Source organism: Ischnura elegans, chromosome 13, assembly GCF_921293095.1.
Source record: "Ischnura elegans chromosome 13, ioIscEleg1.1, whole genome shotgun sequence".
Taxonomy (NCBI): domain Eukaryota; kingdom Metazoa; phylum Arthropoda; class Insecta; order Odonata; family Coenagrionidae; genus Ischnura; species Ischnura elegans.
This window is the reverse complement of record NC_060258.1, coordinates 11227010-11251738: the sequence shown is the minus strand read 5'-3', so window position 1 is coordinate 11251738 and position 24729 is coordinate 11227010. Positions and strand designations below refer to the sequence as shown.

The following is a 24729-nucleotide window of genomic DNA, read 5'->3' as shown; positions in this document are numbered from 1 at the left end:
AAAATGGTAAAGGCAAGCTTTAGAGCAAATTCAGCTTATTATAGCACTGCCGGACACTGTATTTTTTATTAAGAACAAACATTTTTTTTCTATTAAGCATGTAGGATATTTCAAAGATATTGATAAAAATATTTTGCAAATTTTATATCAGATTTTTTTCTGACCACTTGGATTTTTGACGTGAACTTTTTTATCTTTATTATTTAAATTTTTTTGTAAAATCTATTTTAACAACGAATCAGGTTACTTTCAAAATTCTAAAAGTGACAATTTTTTTTTAATTAAAAAAATTAAAATACTGAAATTTTAATATTGGATTTCATTAAAGCGGTCTCTAAAACATATATATGCATTTTGTAGGGTTTTTATTAAAAGTTTTTGAATTTGTCTGTCTAAAGTGGGGTTTGGCCCCACTGTGCGCCGTGGGTTTAGTTGGTGGAATCGCGGAGAAGATAGAGGCAGAGGATAGAAGCAGACCAGGAGAACGGGGGGGGGAGACGAGAGAGGTCCGAATGCGGGGAGCCGTGACGAGAGTAATGTGCTCCAACCTTTAATGAATTTTTCATTTCCATCCCCACAGTTAGGCAAATCTCAGAGTTTTGGTCAAACGACTTCCCCCACCCAAACTCGCCGAGAATAAAAGTGGAAGTCCCCATTCGACCTTATATGAAGGGCTCCGGTCAGTGGTCTCGAGTATGAGGAGGAGGGGAGGCCTCATTTGAGCCCAGAGATAGAATTGCTCAGCGGGAGCCTTTCGACGTATGCTCTCGTAGACATGGGAAGCCAGGTCTCGGTGATTTCTGAGGATAAGGTTAAAGAATGAAAAGGTTTGGGAATTGAATTGCCCACTTTACCCCTTGGAGAAACGTTTATGATTGGGGCCGGCCAGCAGAAATCAGCTCCAATAACCTAACAGGTGTTGATCACTCATGCGATTGGCAACCAAATGTTTGACTCAGTATGCTTGGTTGCTAAGAAATTAATTCGCCCAGTAATTTTAGGGATATATTTGTAAAGAAAACTGCAAGTTTGTTTTTGCATTAAAAATTGAATGTCGTAATTTTTAAATTTCCAGACAAATGTGTTGTTGTACGGGAATTTGGTAAGTGCATAGGGCGCGAAGGCTTGGTAGGAGATGAAAGGGACCAGGTGACTCATTTAATTAAGTAATATAGTGCGTTATTTATGCCGTCATAAACCACGCCAGAGATTTTTCGTTTCGTATGTTTGTGAAGTTTTAAATTAGTAGTTTGTTAAATTTTAATCCTAAGCGATACATTATTTTCCGCTTCATTGCTTTTTATGGTATGGAAGGGTGTTGGACGTTTCCGCGAGTCACATTTTTTGTGCAGTATGTGCATAAGTTTTTGTCGTAAATACGTGCCCCATATTCCTTTTTTTAGAGGGGAGGCAGATGTAACCGTCGCCACTTGGCCGGTTAAAACACTTACCACCAAGCAAGAGAAGGGTGGGGTGGGGAGGATAGCGAGAGAGGGTGGAAGACAGTTTGACTAAATGACAAAAAAGGTGGTAAATAGGGAAGGTCATTAAAGGAGGGGGGATTAGGGATGATGTCAAAGCCATGCACACACTAACCTCTCGGTCATTTAAGAGCAATAAAACCCTCCCGTTGGGTAAAACTGCCATTAGTAGGTAATTTACCATACAATTTGAAGAAAACAATTCCCAAATACAAAGCTGGAGTAGTCTTCTACACGCCGGTTACGTTGGAGAAACGATTGTGTGCTTCTAAGAACACGCATAACCAGGAAAAATAAAGGTGGTGTATACTCACTAAAGTGCAATGACTGTAATATTCATTATGTAGGACAGACTGGGATGAGGTTTTAAGATCGAGTGATTGAACACAGGAACAGTTTTATCAATGTAAAAACTCTTCTAGGGAGAGTAGCCGCAGCAGTAGCCGCGAGAATGGGTAGCGAGTCGGTATTCGAAACGTCGGCGCTCTCATATTATCTAACCCGCACGGTATCCCGAGAAGAGTTTTTACATGTTGTTCGCCGGGAAAGTGTTAAATATTACAGTTTTATCAATAATGACTAAAAATTGTTTTGCTTAACATTTGAATTCTTGTAACTATTTTAGTAACATTGAATCTGATATATTACATTGCATTGACACAGGGCTAAAACAGGACTTTTATGAAAAATATGAAATTATTAACAGCCAGCATAATATTTATATCGATGAAGTGTACTCTTCCCAATCGCCTCTATCAACCATGAACATTCCTCCCGCTCTGTGAATACACAGATGTTTTTTCTAATTTTTTTACCTTCACCAACACCTGCTCCTATCCTTGTTGCTATGAATTCTCATCGAATCTCCCCTATTCACTGCCTTTACGTCGTCTCTAATCCCCCCTCCTTCAATGGTCTTCCCTTTTACCCACCTTTTTAGTCAAACTGTCTTCCCCTTCCCTTGCTATCCCCCACCCCAACCTTCTCTTGCTTGACGGTATATATAGAAGAGGAAGGCCAATGTGTACCTTGATAATGACACTTCGTGCGAAACCGGGTTGGTGTTCATTTAAATATAATAGTGTGGAATTTTACCATTTGTTCTTTATTATCATGGAGTTAAAAATACGCTGTAACCAGTGAAAACGTTTGAATTTAATTATACTTTGAATGTATTCATTAAAATGTTGTAGACAACCGGAGGTTCAGAGCCACGGTTTTCCATTGGCCTAATTTGAAGAGTTACAATTTTTTTCAATACGAAAGGTGTCCTTATTTCAACTTTATAACCATATGAAGGATATATCAATATCACTTATTCACAAGGATTTTAATTTTCACTTCGAATACGTCTTAATGCCTCGTTGTAAAAGTTAATATTTACGATAGAAATGGAAAGAATATGATGTAAGGATTTAAAAATGCAATAATTTTTAGAAGCACACCACATTGAGTCATTACGGGCATTAGCTTCTATGAAAAATGTGAAAAGCATATAGATTTTAGCAAAAATATGGCGAAAGTCGGGAAATGCATAAAATAGAAAAAAATATTGGCCACTTTAATTTTTAAACACTATCACAATGAAAAATAATGAACGAGTAATTAATGAACAGACCATACTACATGTAGAATATTTATTTAAATAATCAATTATGAACAACGTCAATATAATAATGCATGGACTTTTCTTCTCACAGGGAGCCGAGAGAAGTATTGATGTTCTTATGCAAGTTGTTAGATAAGCTAGAACAAGGTGTAAAAAATCCAAGGTAAGCACTTTAAATTACGTATACTTTTCATCACAAAGAATGAGAGATATGTATGTGGCAACTCACACTCTTAGTGATGTAATGCAAATCGTTGCTTGGATAAGTGAGGTTTCACCAGGGATCCCTCAATGGTCATCCTAGTATTTTAACCCCATGGCTATCCCGCGCTTCATAATTAGAACTCATTCATGTTGAAATATTAAAAAGATCATTTCATAATGAATGTGCATAACTTTTTCATAAGATGTTGCTTAAAGTAACGATGAATGATTTCTCATAATAATCATAACTTTAAAAAAATGCTCTATTTCCCATGTTAAATCAAATATGTAATAAATATAATAAATACAATACACATAAAAAAACGATGTGCAGTAATTCATTGTATGTTTAATATAAATATTACCGATAGTGTGGGAATTTTGAAGATAAAAACTATAGTACTTTCAATTAAATTTTTATATGAATACAATACATACAATTTAAGCTATTATAACCCTATTTTTTCAAAGCAACATAAAAAAATTATATATGTTCAGCTCCTTTGAGGAAATATCTAAACTACGTATTATTTTGTGGTGTATGGTCTACTGAGGAATTTATTAGCTGCCACGGTAATTATTATTGACTGCAAAGTTTAAAAATTTTCAGAATGAAAAATCTTGAAATTGCATTTCTCCTGATAGCAGTTCTAGGTAAGAAAGGGTTAAAAGGTAAATACATTATTGAATATCAAATCACAGAAAATTTTGAATGATCGATAAAAAAAAATTATAAGAAATAACCTGTAAGACCCTTGAGAGTTATCTATCATAATCTCTTAAACTAAGAACGTAGGTTTTCGCAGCGAGGGGCATCGTTGATAATGGCTTCCGGGTGCAGCTGCGTGTTGCGCAACACGCAGCTGCACCCGGAAGCCATTATCAACAAAACTCTTAAACTAAGTAATAAATGTTTATTGCAAAGACTATATAAGGTTTGCTTCAACTTTGGGACCGTAGATAGCAGGTCATCCCGCTGAAACGTCAGTCCGTTATTGTGAGTGTCAATTTTGCATGCGTTTCTATGTTTTTCATTGTCAATTATGTGATCCGTTCTTATCGATCGGTGTTTGAGTTTTATATAAACTCCTTTCCTCCCCATTCTGGCTCAGGCTGAGGAAGAAGTCACTCCTTCGAAAGCTTCAACTTTTGTTTTCCCGTGTGAGTGTTCCTTTTTGTATGTCTATGCTTAGTGATTGTGACTTGAACCACTTATATTATGTGCTACGTGCATATCATTTTTCCAAAACATTAACTCCAATAATTGGTTGTCGCAAGGAGATATGAAATATTTCTCAAGGCGATGGGGTACTCCACAGAACAGTATGCTTTGTAACATTCTTGCATGGAATTAAGCGTTGCATAGTTTTAAAAGAACATCATTGTCTTTCATGTACTTGAGTTTTCTGAATAAGTGGCAGATTTAAATTTAGCTTGCCTAAACTATCCGAAACACTAACGACCGTTGCATTCTTGATTAAAATCACTTATCTCTTTAAATTTCATTTTCCATATTACTGCGTAGTTTGATCACCATCTGTGGTGACCCTCTTGGGCAACTTCTTTTTGCCATTTGTTCAATGTATTCTCGTCACTCGCTCGAACGACTCATCGCATTTTTTTTCAATACTTGCATGGAATTTCTATGGGAAATACTAACCATTGGCAAGTTTTGTCTTTGCAAGAATATGCATGTATCTTTTCTCATCTGCGTAATATTTCTTTGACTGTGTGGTGTGCATGTGGCGGTCCTCTTGCATGCTGCAAGTTGGTGATTGGTCACTCCCTGCCTAATACCCTACAGGTTGTTCGCGTGCGTGCACGAAGATGGCTGAAGAAAGGCTTCAAATATGAGGGTTTGAGTATAGCTCCCAGTGTGTAAAAGGAAAAATGAAATCGGCAGCTTATGGTTTATCACGACTGCCTTCAAATGTTATTTCAAAATTATTTTCATTTTTTAATTGAAATTAAATTTCCCTTAACCTCAACAGAGACAACCCTGTAAACACAAATAGCTGCGGAAGCGCTGCAGCAGCGCTACGCCGTAGCGCTGCAGACGGTGCCCACGCGCTGCTGACGCGCGACAGCAACCTTCAAATTTCCGTTTTTTGAATGCCACACGCGCTGCTAGAGCGCCACTGTAGCGCTGCAGAACAGCTGCGGCAGCGTAACGGAGGAGCATCACGAGCGCTGCTGAACAGCTGCAGCAGCGCCGTTCAGTTGCTGCGGCAGCGCTGCAACAACCGTCTTGCAGCGCTGTAGAAATGCATTAGCAACGCTACACCAGCGGTGCTGCGGCGCCCGAATTTCGCTTTAATTGCGTACTGAATCAAGCTCATCCTTGCCAATTACTACCCGGTGGCCTATCCCCAAAAGCAATTCCATCATTCATGTGCAGGTCTGAATTATCATCGCTGCTATGCTCGTAGATATGTCTACTTGTCCGGGCACTAGTCAGCCTGGCAGGTGAATGAAGAAATAGCTAATGGGCTTACGCTATGAAAGAGTACTGAAATAAATTATTAGGTCTTGATTGAATTACGCAGTTCAATCAAGACCTAATAATTTATTTCAGTACTCCTTCATAGCTTATGCCCAATAGCTATTTCTTCATTCACCTGCCAGGCTGACTAGTGCCCGGACAAGTAGACATATCTACGAGCATAGCAGCGATGATAATTCAGACCTGCACATGAATTATGGAATTGCTTTTGGGGATTTACACTGAAAGCATACCATCAATGAAAAGGTCCGGAATAACCTGCATAACTATGGCCACAGGGTAGTAAACCAAAACGAAATTGCCTTGACAAGAAGTTTGGCACACAGGGTAGAATTCTATGACGGTCATAACCTAGAAAGTAAAATTTCCTCAGACTTTCACTCTAGGCTTACCATCAGTACTTCACTCAGCCAAAACAGCATTAGTTCTCAAATCTCGAAACAAAAAAAAGAATGCAAAATTAAGAACTGGTAACCACTCCATACAAAGCGTACAACAATCCTCAGAATAACTAAGCATACCTTAAACACAGATACTTACTCACCATTCGCTATATAGCATTATCCTTACAGCAGCATGAGTTTATGGTAGAAGAATAAAATCGCAAAAATTCAAAATATGCTTAAAAAAATTTATTTTCAGTGCATCTTTTAATTTGCATCCCAAAAAGTTACAGAAACAAAGAGACAGTATGCAAGGCCAGATTTAAATATCAATTAATGGCAGTGGAAGTTTCTCTGCCCTCTCCTCAGAATATACATTTGAAAATTAGAGAATAAACAAAATTCATGTTAAGTAATTTATGCATGATATGTCAGCAGAAGCAATGCAACGAAAAATCATCAAAAGCAAAGGCAACAAACATAAAACTCAATATAGAATGAGAATGCACCACAATTCCTAGTTACAGAACAAAATGACAGTATCCAAGGGCAGAATTGCATGGCATATAATAGCAGTGGAAGTTTTTATGCTCTTCCTTCGAAATACAAAACTGAAAATTAGAGAATAAACAGTGGTCGTTTAAAGTAATTATGCTAGACACATCAAATGAAGCGAGAGCAATTCAATGAAAAATAAAAGCATATATTCATAATAATGCAACAGTATATACAATCGCTGCCAAAAACGGATCTCCTTATCCTGGTGCAATTGCTGGTACAACTCTCCTATCTTTTTATTTATTTTACCAAAACCAACATGAACCGGCGTAGGCTTCTTATCAGCATCTGAGGAAATACCAAAGAACACACATAAAGCATCTACTGATACAAAAGACGCAATAAATGGGAGATCAATTGTAAAAGGAGGGAAGGAATAAATGACAAGAGTAAAAACTATACCAAGAATAGCTTTGTAATAATTATAATATTTAACATGATGAATCATAAGCACGCAAGAGGATTCCCACATGCACACCACACGGTCACAACAATGTTACATACGCCAGAAAATTACACTCTCTCAATTATATAAAGGCTTGCCAAACACTCATGAAGGCAATCTACCCTGAAGCTAGAACTTGCAAAAACATTGTCAATATTTTCTAATTTGTTCTCAGAAGGTTCAGTGAACACACTCTTGAAGTAGGAATTCAATATATTGGCTTTCACGAAACTGTTTGCTAATACTTATCCATCATCGTATTTTAGCGATCAAACGGAAGATATTTTACATTGCTCGTACTTCCCTAACACCAGACCAAAATGCTTTTGAGTTATCCCGTTACTCCTCTACCAGTGTTTTCATTTTAAAATTCGTCAATGCATTCCTGAAGGCGTACTTAAGCTTCAAACAACTTATATTTTTTAATTAGTAACACGAGATAATTACTGGATAAATCAGTATTGACGTCTTCCATTTTAGCAGGGCATTCTGTCGCTTTAATGATTTTTTCACTCCCGCGTCAGCCCATCTCGTTAGACAATCTTTTTAGTAAGTATTTTACTAAAAAAGTTGGCTAACTAAAAACTTTTGAGCTGTGAACTTTTCCTGTGACATGCGTTACAAATTTCCTATTTCACTATTAATGGAAACCTATATGATCATTATTTTAAAGCTTATTTCCAATGGTTCCAAACATAACTACGACCACGTATGTAAACAAAAACACTCACTCTTAAAATGTGTTTATATTCACCATGAAAGAATGCCAATTCTACCTAATTTCAAGGAGAATTGAATTTAAAGTAACTAAAATTATACATTTTAAAAGAAGATGATAAATTCTTACCTAATAAGAATCCCCAAGGACGATCAACAGTTCCACAACGTTGGCCGCCATAGCCTCAGCAAACTTCCCAAGCACCCTGGTAAACAATCGCGTATCGCGTAGCGGAGGATTGTTGCACAAACTCGCATTTGCAGCGTTCCAGCAGCGTGCTGCAGGCATGCTTTGCGCATGCGCTGTTGATGCGCTGCAATTGCATGTTTCGCCAGCGTGCTGAGAAAAAGCGCTGCACAAGCGCTGTTACCGCGCTTCATTGAAACGGAAACGAACTTGCAGCTGTGAAACCCCTGTGCAGCGCTGCTGCAGCTATTTGTGTTTACAGGGAAGAATTGTATTAAGAAGAGATGAAATATTAGGGCAAGGTGGTCCTTTACTATAGAAATGTTTGGCAAAGAATGGTAGCTGAAATTTTAAATACATTTTTTATGCTTTCAAATGAAGTTGTACTTCACAGTGTTCTCCTAATGTGGGGTCACAGGATAATAATTCCAACCAAATCCCGAAAGCAGCTTTCAGATGGAATTTCATGGGGCAAACTGTAGAGTGGTTAAAATGAAAATGCTTGTCCTCCAGTACCTTTGGTGGCCAGGGCTCAATGCATGTAATAAAAGTAATGTTAGAAGCTGTCGACCTTGTTGAAGTAATACCAGGGCTCTGAAAAAATCAGTTTCTGTCGAGTTTGATAATGCTAAACATGCATTTGATCATAATCACATGGATGTTCTGGGACATTTTAAGGGAAAATTGTTCTTTATAATTATTGATGCTTTCTCAAAATGACCTGATATTTATGAATTGACTAAAGCAAATTCATAATCAACGTTTGGAAAGCTAAAAGAGAATGCTTCACCCGTTTTGTATTCTCTAATGTTATAATCACTGATGGCTGTGTGTTTACATCACTTTAGTTTTAAAACTTCTGTGAGATCAATGGAATTGTTTTCAGGAAGTCTGTTACCTAAGTACCTCTATTTAAGAACGGAGATAAAATAATTGTGTTATAACCTTCAAGGAAGCTTTAAACAGCCTGTTACGGATTGTGATGCAGGCAGGGTAAGGTTCTTGTTTTCTAGTGAGCAAGTATCTGTTATCATACCGTCCAACTCCTCACTATGCCACTAATGAGACTCCTGCCAAATACACGTTTGGGTGTAAGCCCAGGATAATGTTATCTTTACTATCATCATCTGTTATTGATGCGTAGAGAATAAAAACAGAACATAAACATGGCGAGATCCACACAGAAAAAAAATATTAAATAAAATTAAATAATAATTAAAAATACATGTTAGGACGTGAGCCTAGGAGAAGGTAGTCGTTTACTGTCAACATCCGTTGTTGATACGTATTGAAAAAAACAGAAAAGATATATCCATGACGAGAGGAATATAAATTTTAATTTGTGTGTGGTAGTGTTTTTAAAAGGTTACCACGTGTTAAATGCGCCAACTTGAGTAAAAGCGGCCATTGTGAACCTTTTGGGTTTTAGGAGATATTCCTTTGAATTCATTTAATAACATATTGTTTTTTTGTAAAAGGCATACAGACCAGATAGTAAGAGTTGGTAAGTTTTACAGTGACTGTGAAGGTAAAGATGGATTTTAAACAGATATCAATAGAAAATATTTTGAGTGGACTAGGTACACTCTTCAAACCAGCTGGCAAACTAGAATTGCAAAAAAACATGCTATATCAGTTCTTTTGTTGTAATGGACATTGATTTTCATGTACTACAAGTTATTTTAACATTGATTTTAATGTTTAAATTGGTGTTTGAGGGGTGTAATGTATGTTAAGGCCTACAAGTTACAAAGCATTTGACTATTTTGTTATTGTTTGTTGCTTGTTGATATCTTCTTAAGCGATAGAATAAACTGTGCTGTTTGCGATATTGCAATCCTTTGGGATTTTATTATATTCTGGGTTATATTCAGTGATCTTCAGCGTGGAATTCAGTGTTGGCGTTGAAGACAATGTGTTGTTCTTTGTTTATTTCAGCACTATGGATCAGGATCTGATACCTAAGGAGAAATTGAAACATCTGATGGAGCTGTGGAACGGAATGCTTCCTTTAGATAGGTAGGTTAGTGCTCTAAATGTTACATTTGAAATACCAGACGTCATTTTTCGTTATCATTGTCCCAATTCAGCAATGTGGTATATTGTCGCGAAAATGAGTCTTGATAACTTATTATATGAATTTTTTGTGATCGTCTTTAAAACACCAGTATGTACTTCCTGGATATAGACACTTACTTATACCACTTATTTTATAAGAGCGCGACCCGGGTTTCAATGAGTAATCATCATCATCAGGCGCTAATTATAATTTATCAGTATGTACTTTCAATATTCATAAATATTCTATTTTTAGGGAATGGAACAAATGATAGACTGAGTGAATTTTAGAAATTACTATTGTCAAAATTATTTGAAAATATTTGCTACAAATTTCATTTCATCTCGGTACATACTTTTATTAACCATTTTACCTTAAAGAAATAAAATTAATTTACTTTAAAAACCAAAACGATAAAAAGTAATTCTTCAATATTTTTTAACATTGTATTCTTAAGTACAGTAAATTGTGAAGTGCAGTACAGTAAATAGGGAAGTACACTAGCTTTTCAAATGCACCAAACACATTTTTTAAATTAGAGTTAAGAATAACAAAATGTCGTAAAAACACAGTTTACATCCTAATAGTGTATAGATGATTCGAGATGACCGTCCGAAATATGGAAAAGTTCAAAGGCCACTAAAACTGGTGTCCATGTTTAATATTGGCCGTGACGTCACAAGGCAGTAGCAGAAGGCAGCTTTTACGCCGTTTAGTTCTACCACTATTCTAGCATAGAAAAATTTCTGAATTTGAGGATATCCGTTTTTTTGCTGTCATGAAATATCTTTAGAATACATAAAACTTCCTTCTCTGACTTCATCATTGCGTAATATATTAATATTCCTTTATGTGTCAACTTAAAGTTTGGAAAGAGTAGTGCGAATAGCGCATTGAATATTTAATAAATAGATCATGGTATTAATTTTCGCTGGGTATATTTTGGTACAATGCCGTTTATCATGCCAAAATATTTTTTGTAAGAATTGATTCAAACTAATAGACCTATTTCAGACGTTTGCTGCAAGACTAATTCCTTGTGTATGTATTCACGCCGGCCGGAACGTTCGCCCTTCGCAAATAGAATCATGGGATGTTAGCCGTGTTTCCGTGCTGGCTGGTTGTTGCCGCGGTTCGCTGTCCAAGATGGGTTCATGAAAAGTTAATCTTGGTTGGGAGAAGTAAAATTCCAACGATTTACCATATTTTGATGTATTTATGGTCACTGAATTTTTAAAAAAGGAGGAAAGGTTTAACGCTCCTGAAATGCGAGGCGTTAAGGCTAAAAGGTGAGTGGTTTTGCATCAACACCTTATCCTATGTATCTTCGTAGATTTTGCCGCAATATTAAATTATTGCGGACTGATTGTTAATATTAACCCACTCTTATGTATGTTTACTGCAATACCAGGAAATCTTACAAGGACAATGCGATGGGTTACGCATAAATCCGAAGGGACATTTTCATCAACAATTTCCTCGAGAATCAGATCCTTTATCACCATTTTTATGTGGCGTTCTCTGTAGACGCCTTCAGTTGGAGTTTTACTATCTCTCTTCCTGTCACTTTGGCAGTCAAATATCCTAGGAATTGCACCAAATTTGGCCCTGACCTAAATGTTACCTTCTATCAATTTGTATTGCATAAAATTGTCGAAGTCTTCTTCCATCTGCAGACGAAAACAAATAGGATAATTTGAAATACAATGGATTTTGGAATTCAGTTTTTTGTACAAATATGCAAGAAATTTCAAGAAGGGTATAAGTCTTTAACCAAACTACTTTCAGTTTACACATTACATAGGTCTACGCGGAAGACGCTATGTTTTGACTCAACTTACTTTCTGATATGAATAAGTTACCTAATAAGTAAAATATTAAAATATAAATATCAATTAGATTTTACAATACCTTAAAATGATCTTCAAAACAGAATGTCATCGATAGGTAAGGGTCAGGTGCAGCCTTGAACCATTCATTCCGTATGGCTTGTGCTTTAGGCACGGGAATGAATATCTTCTCCAGTCTTTCGTTTTGATGTCGAGATGCAAATTTGGAACAAAAAATCATTTATAATTCTTTTCGAATCCATGTTTTTCGTATTAGACGACATTTTTAGGAAGCAAACTCAACCGATTCCCGGAAACTTTCGTCACGCTAAAGAAGGCGACGGTATACAGCGATACTCCACTGCGTGCACTGCCTTGTGACGTTACATCTCAATCAAGATGGAGGCACTGTGTTTCAGCGCAACATGAAATTTCCCGACTTTCAAAACGTTTTAAAGTGCATACCCCAGATGCGGGAAATAAAAGCGACTATACTAATATTTCTTTTTTAGGCTAAACTTTCAAATTCGGCAATAAAAAAATTAGTGCACATCCCTATTATTAGAATTGGTTTTCTTTCTGTTGATACATAATTTAAAGTTAACTGCATATTACCCTTATTCAATGCGAGAATATATTCATCGAAATCACAGCACTATGTGATTTCCTGCCATGAAAATATCTCTTTAAAATATTATTATAATATCGTAGTAATTTCTTTTTTTGGTGTTCCTTTTGTGTTTACAGGGCCGATATGCGCCCCATCTTGTTTGTGGTTCTCGCTCTACTCCGGAGAGCAACAATGACCATGTGGTGAGTGTGCACTTCTCTTCGATATATTGTCCATTTATGTGTGTCATGCACACTTAATGAACTCGTGTGGCTTTGTTTTAGCATGAATCATGTGATGCTTAACCAGAAGTCTGAGTATTTATCAGGAAGTAGTGTTATATTATTCAGAGTTTGGACTTTTTAATTTCATGAAAAAATTGTTGTTCCCGAAGCATTTCAATGCTTAGTTTCATCATGAATTACAGCTTTTTGTCATTAACCTTTACGGTTTGGTGAAATTGTAGGGACTTTTTTTTTGCTCTGTGAGGAATTTAAAAATTTGTCAACATTTGCATCGAAAGTACAAGTAATTAATGCCAATGAACTCGAACGCCTCCATTTTAACAGTAAATCATGCTCTTGTGAAAGGAAAAGTGCAGTGAATTATTGAGAACTCAGTGAATGGCATTTGCTGTTGTTGATTAGATGAGAGCCTGTGTCATTGACGGGGGAATATTCCGTATGATTTTTCATGAGGAATTCGGTGTTTGCAAGTTTCTTTTTGTATTATTATTATTAAGTCAGCAGGTTGAATTAAGCTATAATTTTTATATGTTCTGTCAACGACCTTTTGTTTGACGTTTCAGTTAAAATTGAACCATATTTTTACTTTTGTGCCTCTGACATTAAGTCAATAGGGTATTGCTTTTGTATGGGTTCATTGTAAAGAAATACGTCTTAAAAAGTATGTAAATATGTTATAAGAATGTTGATTACATTGACTTATTAGTTTCAAAAGTGTTACATGATCATTGGAGTATTGAAAAATAAGGAAATTTGTATTCTGGGTTTTGTAAGTGTTTGGGCTCGTGATCGTAAATGGATTATGATTTATCTCTTTCTTTCATGTATTTTTTTTCTTTCTTCTACACTATGGTGAACCATCAAAGAAACTGCATTTTCTTATTTCCCCAGGAGACCAGAGGAATCTTCCGTGAATCAGGTCGGAAATATCGTTCAGAAGTTGTTGGAGTTAGTAATGACTAAGAGGTAAGCATATACTTTTTCAAGCTTATGTGAAAATCAAAATTAATTTATTACCTTCACATTTTCATAAAAAATTCCCTCATCTTGGGTTTGGCCAGAGTTAGTTTGTATATATGAGGTTGGTCAGAAAAGACTGGCATAATTCTTTAAATACATGTTGTTTATTGGAAACAATCTGTCATTGAGTTACAATTTTAAAAACTTACTGCTATTTCATTGCCAAATGCAACCACCCATAAGTATTCCACAGGTAACTTTAAACAAACACACAATTCAAATTTTTGTAACTTAAATTAAGAGAGTGCCTATAGTGGGCAACACATGTAGACCATGTAGTTGGAAAAGCAGTTTAGCGTTTTAGCAATCATTGGAAATTATTTTATGGAACACTCGGTTATTCCTCTCCATTCTTTATGGAATGAATATGCTGTTCTCCTGAGATACTTGCCATTGTGGCTGTTGTGTGATGTAATTATTGTAATGTGACAAAGTTCTCGTTAAACAAATTGTTTTCTTTTTATGTAAAAATAAACCTGTTTCTTGTTGAAACTTTGTAACATTCTTTTATACATTCAATTCCCTTCTTTTGATGTTGCCACAAAATCTATATGCATTTGGTTACGCATGCTACTTTTTAAACCTCCCACATTTTTAGGAGATACCTTTTAAGGTTACACGTTAGTATCGGCAAGTAGCTGATTAAGGCACCTGAGGATTTTACCAAGATGACATTTATCTTTAAATCCCTCGTTTGTGGTTTTGATTTCAAATATTTGCATAATCATATAATTTCACTTGTGGCACGGTTTTATATTTTTTGACAGATCAAGTGCCAAATCACAATCTTACTATGCACGCAACCGCGATTAAGCGTGAACATCACCTTAGCATTTAATACCCTCCCAATCTTCTCTCGCCCATGGACCTTTTTCCTACATTTGTTCATTAACCCTCATATGGATTTGCTGCGCCTTAGCGGCGCTCGTGGTTTTTAAAGTGGTGTAAAAAGTTTCCATTCCAATAGATCATTTTGAAATTTTCAGTAGTCTATTTTTTCTGCTTTTTTCGTCTAAGTCTAAAATTTTGTTTGTATTGTGTCGATAGTTTACATTTTATTGGCCTCTAATGAAAAAAGTTACGTCGTTGGATTTATGGCGCCGCTGCGGCGCTCAGTATTTCCTCGTCGCTACGTCGGGGATTGCACTCTCAATGTTAATGTAAGAGCATTTATGTTTCGTATGAAATGCTATAATCTATTTATAATCATATTATTTAATTTTCTAAACTTTATAAACAAAATGTAATTGTTTAACAAAAGGAAAATATTACTATACTAATTTTGCTTTCTATTTTCGCTAAGAATCGTAATGTCCCTCGATATAATGTTCATTGGCAAAACCTTATCTTTTTACAAGAATTATTCACAGAAACTCATGGCTAAAGTTGTTTATTTCCTGGGCCTCCGACTTAGTTTTTCTAGGGCCAATTATTTCCTCGTCGCTACGTCAGGGACTGCACTCGGAACGCTATTGTCAAAGCAATTATGCTTCGTATGAAATGCTATAATATATTTGTAATCCTGTTATTTATTATTTAAAACTTATAAACCAAGTGAAATTGTTTAACAAAAGGAAAATATTACAATACCAAGTGTGCTTTTTCTTTTAGCTAAGAATCATTATGCTTGCCTCGTCATAATGTTCATTGACAAACCTTCATCGTTTTGCAAGAATAATTCATAGAAACCCATGGCTACGCTAGGTTGTTTTTTCCATGGCTTCCGTCTTAGTTTTGCTTGGGCACCTTCTCCGCTCCGGGTCCACATACCTGCCATGGTGATAGCCACCTTTGAAAAAATCCCAGTGTTACTCTGTTTAGAATTACACCAATCAGCAATTCTAAGAAAATTCAACACAATGCATTATCTGAAATCGTAGAATATTGCTTTCTCACCGTCGTGTGAATATTTCTCGTTGAATGAGCAACTGTACTTGCCAGGAGATTCAAAGGTTTCACCGACTACCGTGAAGAACACATCGAACGGTTACTGTTATATGTCTTGTACTTCTCATTCGAAAATATTCCTTTGCGGCTACGATAGTCTATACAAATTTGCTGGCGTTTATATAATTACTGATGACGTATCAGTTTACCATTGGGGTGAAATCAAGATAACTACCCAACTAATTGTGTGATAGAAAATTATTTCTTTTTCCTGGCCATTACTTCAGTATTTACATGGTAAATATCGTTTCATGATGAATAGGAGAATAGACAATTTCCGTGAAGTGAAAGTTTGTGAATATAATTCTCGTTCCTTTGTGTACTCAAATGCACAGATATTTTATTTATTGGGGGTTTTACTTAAGTGAAGGGGTGAGTGAGGAGGAGTAAGGAAAAGGAATGCCAGGTAGGTTGTTTTGAGGTGAAGGGGTGGTAGAGTGTCGACTGCCAAGGATCAGGGAATACCCAGATCGTTAGGCCAGGTAAGAGTAGAAAACCCTTATCGCGAAAAAGGTTGGGAGTGCAAGGAGACAATTAGATACAATAGCCTTCTTTTTCTTTATCCTTCCATCGCTGCATGAGGGACAGGGGACAAAAGCCTTGTCAAAACGCCTCGCAGTGGCCCTCCCTTCATTCCAAGAAGGTCCAGCTCGGGTGGGTCATTAGGGTGGAGAGAAGTTCAATCAAGTTTTGTGGGAGGGGGAAGGAGGCGGTGAATGACGAATAAGGAAGCTTAGCGGGAAGGTATGGATAGTCTTAATGTTTGGGTCAGTGAAACTCTACGGAAAGAAAAGATAAGGGAAGTCCTCCCAACTTGAGGGTATTTTTGTCACCTAAGAACATTCTTCCATCCGTCCCTCATGCAGAGCTGGACGAAAGAAAATAGGCACCTGTTCCTTCCTCCCTACCACCTATAACCCATATTTCTAAGAAGTTATTTTCTTGGATTTCTCACCAATCCAGGAGTAAAACCTCAGCTGGTGCACTCCCACACATCATATTTACTCGTCCGTGTCTAAGGAAACGTCCTCAGTGAGGGAATGGGGCTCCGCGGTCGGAAAAAAATACCGGCTCTTCTAGCTCCACCTCCGAAGCGGTGTTGGGTTGTTGGGCACATCGCTAATTATACCATATTCGTTATATTTCAAAACACATAGGACTTTTTTTAATTGCAGGTTATAAGCTCCCAGAATATTCGCGAGATTTGCCTTGATCGCCATAATCCTGTAGAAATCACGAAAGTAACACTCGTCACTTCTCACTTACCTACAGCTGTTTCATTATTAACGTTTAATAACTTATCCTTCTGTATGCACTGCAAAGACAAAACATATGGGTGGACACAGTGAAGGAAAATTATGTCATATGGGCATAAATGAACTTTCTTCGGTCCTCATTTTTAGTATTTAGATACATAAAAATATAAACAATATAAACATTAAAGAGCGGAGTTTTTCCAGCACAGCATATCAGAAACAATATTTCGAACAACCATTACACACGAAATTAAAACTTTCATTCGAAAATAACAGACAAAGGGAACAGAAATAGAGAGCATTACGGCAACAAATGGAAAAGAATGTAGCGTTCAAGATTTTTTGTTATAACTTCCACAATAATGGGTCAAATAGAGCAAAACATGGTGAGAAATAAAAATAATAGATGTATTTACCATTATCAATCACAAAACATGTAAATTCACGCTGACTTTGAAAGATAATAACAAAAAATGATGCGGCGCCGCCGCGGCGCCGAAAATCCAACGACGTAACTAAATTTGTGAATCCATATGAGGGTTAAAACCTGATTTATAAAACTCTGCTGTGACTATGATGGCTAATATATTCATTAGAAGACAGTCTCAGGCGTTGTTTTGTGGAATTGCTTCCTTTCAAATAAAAATCAAATAACTTCGTTTTATTCAAAACTTTATTTTAAATAGCACGACCCGGGTTTCAGCATCTAGTGCTATCACCTTATTCTATTTTATTTATTTTATTATATTTATTTTATTTTATTATATAATGCATTTATTGTTGCAAATTTATTCATCAATTATTTTCAGCCTTTAGCCAAAAATTATTAGAATGGTTGAAAGCGACTTATCGCGCGTCTTTCTAGCTCTTAACTCTTTTTCTCAGTTTCCTTCACACCATCAATCTAAGACTCCTCTATCACCTTTCTCGACATAAACATACTTTTAGAGAACGATAAATTCAAGAACCATTTCTATCAAAATAAAAACCACCAATCACGAGTATTATCTACATTTCACAAGCTCTCCTCTGTCACACACCAAACACGCTAATCCTTACCCTCTCTCTCTGTTCGTGCTGACCACATTTGCAATAATACACCCTCCTTACATCACGCTACAAAACACCTTCACCAAGCCCTCGTGCAGCGGGGCTATCTACATCGGTCAAAGATTCAGCTGGAAACAGCATATTAGTAAAATAAGAGCAGAGATGACATCTATAATTAGGAAATTTTACTTATTTTGAGATATAATTGCCCAGTGTCTGTTCTCAGAATGATGTACTATACATTGGTAAATTCAAGATTACAATACGGAATTTTATGTTGGTGCGGAGCATACTTGAATAATTTGCAACCACTCCTGGTATCTCAGAAAAAGGAGTTAGAGGTGATGCTGAGGGCATAAAATTTGACTCATTCTCTTCCCCTATTCAAAAGAATAATCATCTTACCTTTGAGGTATTTATTTGTTCATAAGGTGCTTAAAGTATTTTATATTAGAGGTGGTGTAAAGAACTTACCAATATCACATAATCTACGACAATGTAATACTTTTCATATACCCAGACCAAATACAGAATTATTTAAACAAAGTTACCTATTCTTGGGACCGAAAATTTACTGTCAGTTACCAAAATACATAACTGACGAATAAATGTGTACAGATATTGCAAAAGGGTAAATTTGTGGTTGTTTGCTGATGATGATGTTTCACAGTTGCTTAGGTGAATGAGGAATTGTGATGAATGGAATGAGATTCTATTATTGTTTTATGTTAGTTAGTGGTTTAATATTCTATATGCTTAATTATATATATTATGTTTACATATTATTTATGTTTCAAATGCAAGGGAGCTTATTATTTCTCAATACGAATGATCCAGCCAGGTGAAATTGTTGTGTAACATGTACAAAAGCACTCTAACTGAAGAACGAGTCGGTAACCCCCAAGCAGAGTAATAACTCCAAAGTTGTGCCTATGATCCTGTACCCATGTAATTCTTGAAATCTGTATTTGTGTGGGAAAATAAACATTATTACTATCCGGAGCTTCTTCTGAAAAAGAAAATTCTGCCGACGTCTCACAGATACACTCCGCGCATCAAAACTAATCAATCCAAGCGACTGAACCTCGAGACCACATTTTTCCTGGCAACCACAAAATAAAAAATGTACTGAGAGACCACTACTCTACCATCAGCACAAACCAGAGTACTACCAGTCTCCTCTCTTCCTGCCCGTCCATCACATACAGAAAGGCACCCAACCTGCGCAACATATTCACATCCACCCGCCCCTCTCTCCCCCGCAATGCCCCCCACTTCTCCCTCCTCACCATGCAACCGCCCAAGAAGCAAGTGCTGCTTCTTATTCCGCTCCACCTCCCCACCAGTTATCAATAAGTCTTCCTCCTCTCCCTGCTGCCCGTCCTTTAATGCCGTGTACCGACTATCCTGAAATTTTTGCCTTGCCTACTACATTGGCGAATTCACCACGCCAGTCTCTATCCGCATGAACAACCACCGCCACTCCACCGAGACCCCTCCATTTGTTGAGCCTGTTCCTCAACATACCGCCTTCCACAATAGTTCCCTCGACAAGCACTTCTTCCTCTCCCTCATTGAAGTTTTACCTGAAAATTCCGACTGCATTGAGGTGAGAACTCGAGAATGGGCGCACATCTAGGTGGAAAAGGCTTTCAAATAACCCGGACTTAATTTAGCGCACTAGCCAATCCCTCTTCTTTCTCCCTCACTTCCGTTTACCCCTCCTAACCCCCCCTTCATCTACACAGAAGATTTCCACAGTTCTTCTCTACTCGTTGAGAATAGTGTCACCCCTCCGAAGCGTCTGCAAAGCATTTTTTTGAGCGTCCTCTTTTTGCTGTAGTCTCTATGTGTAGTTTGTATTCATTTATGTATTTAACTTGTGTGTTATCGCAAGAAGCGTTTTCTTCAAGATTTATATACAGCGACTCCACAGTATTTAATCCAAAAAGTACAAGGAACAAATCCATTTGCCTCTCCGAAGGAACATATTGAACGTGAAAATGTTTTTGCACCGTAATATAAGTTGAACATGGCACCTTCGATTCGTAAAAAGGTTTAATGATGCTGAAAATATTTGATTAGCTGTTATGTTTAATGAATCTTTGTGGACCCCATCCTCGACCCCAATTTCCTGTTCAGATTAGTCAACTTTTGCTTTATCACTAATACTTGGACGGTACATACTTTCACTGCACAAGCGCTCAACAATCGCCCACCGAATCCAATTCACTCATCTAGGACCCTAACGAAACACATATGGTCAGCTGGTCTTAGACGAAGCACAAACGCTCACCTCCGCTACTTGGAGAATTGGAGGTGAGTGTTTATGCTTCGGCCACTACCAGCTGAGTAGATTCGCCTAGTTGGGCTCTCAGATGAGCGGATTCGATTTGGTGGGCGATTGTTGAGCGTGTACGCAGTGTAGGTACCGTACTATGTCTTTAAACACATACACATCCATTTATTACATACTTTGCTCTGTCATATTCTTTATTTTCCAGTTAAACCAACACATCACCTAACTAAAACAATTAAATGAGAGACACAAAAGATTTAGATAGCAAAGTGCTTAAAGTATTAATTTGATTTCTTTGTATTTTACAGGACTTCCCATGATCTTGTTTTGTCTCTTCAAAAGATACGGGGCAATAGCATATGGAGATTCAATCACCTTGATGAATACAGAAAAAGGTAGGATTTTCAGCAGTAATTTATATGTACTTTTAAGTCCGTTTTAGCAATGAATAAATGTAGCGCGTACAGTGATTTTCATTTGCCTAACTCCCGTGGAGGCTACAATTCCTTATGGTATTAGGTTGCTGACATGTTCTTTACTCCAATGCAGTCGAGGCGGAAAAAATCATACAAATATCACAGTCTTACGTAATGATGTTAGGTTTTTTATACAATTAAACAAAAAGAAGAAATAAAAATTGGATGAATATTGTAGTCCGAGGCTTTAAAAGGTGGTCCTTTCACTTCCGTTTCCATTGTGATATTAAATAACTCCTTCAATGTCTCCACCCAAGCTCCCTCGCCAGCTCAAGTGACCAAAAGCAGGTCATTTCCTTTCGCACACTCCAGAATACAAATAATATTTCAAATGTAGTGTGCGTCGCGATACACTCATGCCTCTGTTAACACATGGTATGGGTTCCTCGGGGTCTTTGCACCAATCGAATTTGCGTTAAAAGAGACCATTTTAAAATTTGGAAGTTAAGAATTATTTCCTGGTGTCATGTTTACAGAGAATCGAATCTCCTATAAACCGTATGCGAAAAGTGTTTTTGATTGTGAAATCGGACGGAAAGGTGAAGATACATCCTTAGGTTCATTGCCCATGCATTTCCAAGATTTTAAGTAACACTATCAGTAAAGGATGCATTAAATGTTAAAAAAGAAACACCAACATTTTGGAACGGCAGTTCTAATTCTAGTGCTGAGGCCTGAAAACATTATTTGAAATCGAAAGAATTTTTTTTCAGAATTAACTCAAATTAGCTCAAATTATCACTTTCAGAAGGTGGTTGATTTTGGGCTCACCATTCTGGAATTTTTGGTTGTCTTAAAGATGGGTGAAAAGGAAAATCAAGCTCTAAAAATTTTTAAAGTAAACATGCTGCCGAATGTAAAATTATACGTACAACCATTCACCCATCAACTGCTTTAAAATTTATTCCAAATATTATGGACATACTAGTAACATAAAACTACATAAATTCAAGTCTTAGAAATCATGCAAAATGTTTCTGAAGGGCTGACTAAAAATTAAATCGATTTTTTCACACACTATTTCATATGCAACCACTTTCCCTGCATCAGTAACATCTAGTTGACCAGTTTATGAGACTGATGCAACGAAAAAAATGCATGTGGTAGAGTATTTGTAAATTGACGAAACTGTTTTTATTCTAATATAATGAATTATGACAGAATTCAGCCAGGGTTAAATCAAGAATTTATAGGTTTAGTTTAAGATTTTGGCATGTGAAATGTTCGGTCTACATGAAAAATTTCAATGCTTCACACTAAAAAAGCTTTTACCCTTAAAAAGTGAAATTGTTTTGCAATATTTCACAGTATATTGATGGCTAACTTCTAACAACACGTATCTGAAAAAAAGCAACTTTTCAGGAGAGCAACAAAATGGTTAATATTTTTTACTTTTACCTGTAATTAAAAACTAAATGTTCATAAAACTGAAAAAGAAGCATACATTTCCAAGCGAAGAGCTTTGTTTTGTTGGTATTCTATTTTTAATTTCATTACACGTTGTTTCAGGTAACTGTTTTAAACCGGCCGAATTTGAGATACGAGTTCTTAGAACTTAGTCATCGATATACCGGTTTTGAAGGGTGTTTCATGTGCTCTACTGAGACAATTTTTCAGTTATTTCCAATGCTTCAACGAGTTAGACGGATAGGTGTCCTGGGATTTATCACCGAGGATGGAGATAGACTGGTTCATTGAAACATTGGACACAATGGAAGAATTGAGGCATAGGAGCACCAGGACAGTCATCACAACCTTGAAAAGCGTGTACCCATTTTTATTAAGACTCCGGCGAATTAGGACAATTTTAGTAGGGAAATTGAAGCACACAGTGATCATTGTCATTTAATTTTTGAAAATTTTACTCGCTTTTGCTCACTGAGGGGGGCAGAGGCCACCCACACCCCCTGAAAAAGCCTGCGGCTCCTTTATGTTCACTATATGCGGTAATTTTCTTTTTGTCTGCCATTTGTTACTTGAGATTTGTTTATTTTTCAGTAGGTTAGATTAAATATTGGGCCGTTTCCGTGAAAATGTCAACTTTATCTCTCACATTATTATTTAGGCTGTAGATATATTATCTTGATAAATCTACAGCTAAATGATTTTATTGTATTTGAAAATTATTCAGAGCCTTATTAAAAGTTTTCAAATTACATTTCCATTCATAGAGTTTTGAAGAAATTTGAAATATTACCCCTAGGATGTTGGCCTGGCAGGAATTCCGTCACATGATAATTTTGGGCATATTTAGAAGGTATTTCGATAATTTTTTTTGTTTCTGTGTATTAAAATCACCTTCATAATTGTTTTTTATCATGCTTGGTTAGAATTTGACACTTTATTATTTAACAATTTTATCAAATTTATCAAAAATATCCTATGTCATAGTTCTGTCTAACAGTAATTCTAACAAAAATGGAATTGCACATAAGCAATTATTCCACTTTCGAGTAAAACAAGCGCATGAATCGTATGTTACAATATTAAAATAAACATTTTTTGAAGACAAACGTGTTTCTCAGGGACTTAAAACATAAAATAAATGTCTACGAGTTAGACATAGTCCCTATATTATATAATTCAATTATAAAAAACTTTGAGAGCATGTTCCGCTGCAATACTTAACGTTTACTTAATATCATAACACAACGAATTTATGAAACATAATGAACTAAAGTTAGCCACATTTTATTTGGTAAAGCATTACATACAGCAAGTAAACACTGCCAAAATCATACTTAGAAATATCAGTTTTTTGGCTGAACTCACCGCAATTGGGATTCATATGGAGCATTGAATATTTCTGTTACTTTTACCAAACAAGTGATGTACAACAAAAATGTAAATCGATAAGAACTATCAACATGGCACTCATCAGCTGGATAAACTACTAAGAGAAAACGCTTAAAAAATCCGACGCAGCTTGAGCACATGAAAGATTTTCCACACAGAAAACCATGTGCCTGCATAGTAGGCCGGCCCTTATTTTTCAGAATTGCGAAAAGTTATGTTTTCCTAGTCTCAAAAGGATCTGTGAAAAAGTGCTAACTCTATGTAAAACGTAAAAGTAAAGTCCTTTAGAGACGATTTTCTTTTTGGTTTGATCTATCTCTAAGCGTTTACGAGATATCGTCCGTCGTAATGCAATGCACCCCCCATGGCGCTGCTCCGCACCGCGGCGCCGCTGAGGTACGCGCCGCACCACTTACTAGAGACTTCCCCTCCACCACCTCCCCTCCCTCGACAAAGACTTTCCTCCTGATGACTGAGCACTTTTTCTGCTCCAAAAAACTCAATTGAGGGTCCTCAGTACTTAGGGCCCTTGGGGCACGGGTTGCCCTTATTTTAAAGTAACCAAATTTTAACATGTGAATATAAACTTCATTTGGATCATATTGAGACTAGGAAAACATAACTTAAAAAATTAGTATATACTTCAAGCATAGCATCTGGAGGGAAATAGACAACACATAAATACACCCATTTATTATTTTTCACCTGCACCTTGATCCAAATATTTTCATCACATGTCTCTAATTCTCTTAACCTCATTGACTTATACGTATCCTTCACCATTACCATTACTCCACCACCTAGTTTTTTTCCAGTCAAAGTCTCATTTCTGTCTTTCCGATGTAATTTGTATCTGCCACTCATGCATACTTCTGAATCACTTATGTAATTATTTAACCATGTCTCACTTATACTTATTATATCATGGTCAAGATCACCTAACGAGATGTTGAACATTTTTAACTTATTTCTCAAACCTCTCACATTCTGATAATAGATCGAAAGTTGTTCATTCAATGCACAAATTGTTCCATTCCGATCTTCCGTCCCTGGTA

General features: G+C 36.5%; 1 protein-coding gene across 1 annotated transcript in view; it reads left to right on the top strand.

Moving 5' to 3' along the window:
- Nucleotides 1–12714: 12714 nt before the first annotated feature.
- LOC124170016 overlaps nucleotides 12715–24729 on the top strand; it is a 99688-nt gene continuing 87673 nt past the window's right edge. Inside the window, exons 1-3 of the mRNA XM_046548700.1 lie at nucleotides 12715–12788; nucleotides 13722–13796; nucleotides 20711–20797. Coding sequence (XP_046404656.1) covers nucleotides 12730–12788; nucleotides 13722–13796; nucleotides 20711–20797 — 221 coding nt within the window. The 5' untranslated portion in view covers nucleotides 12715–12729. The remainder of the gene's footprint in view (nucleotides 12789–13721; nucleotides 13797–20710; nucleotides 20798–24729) is intronic.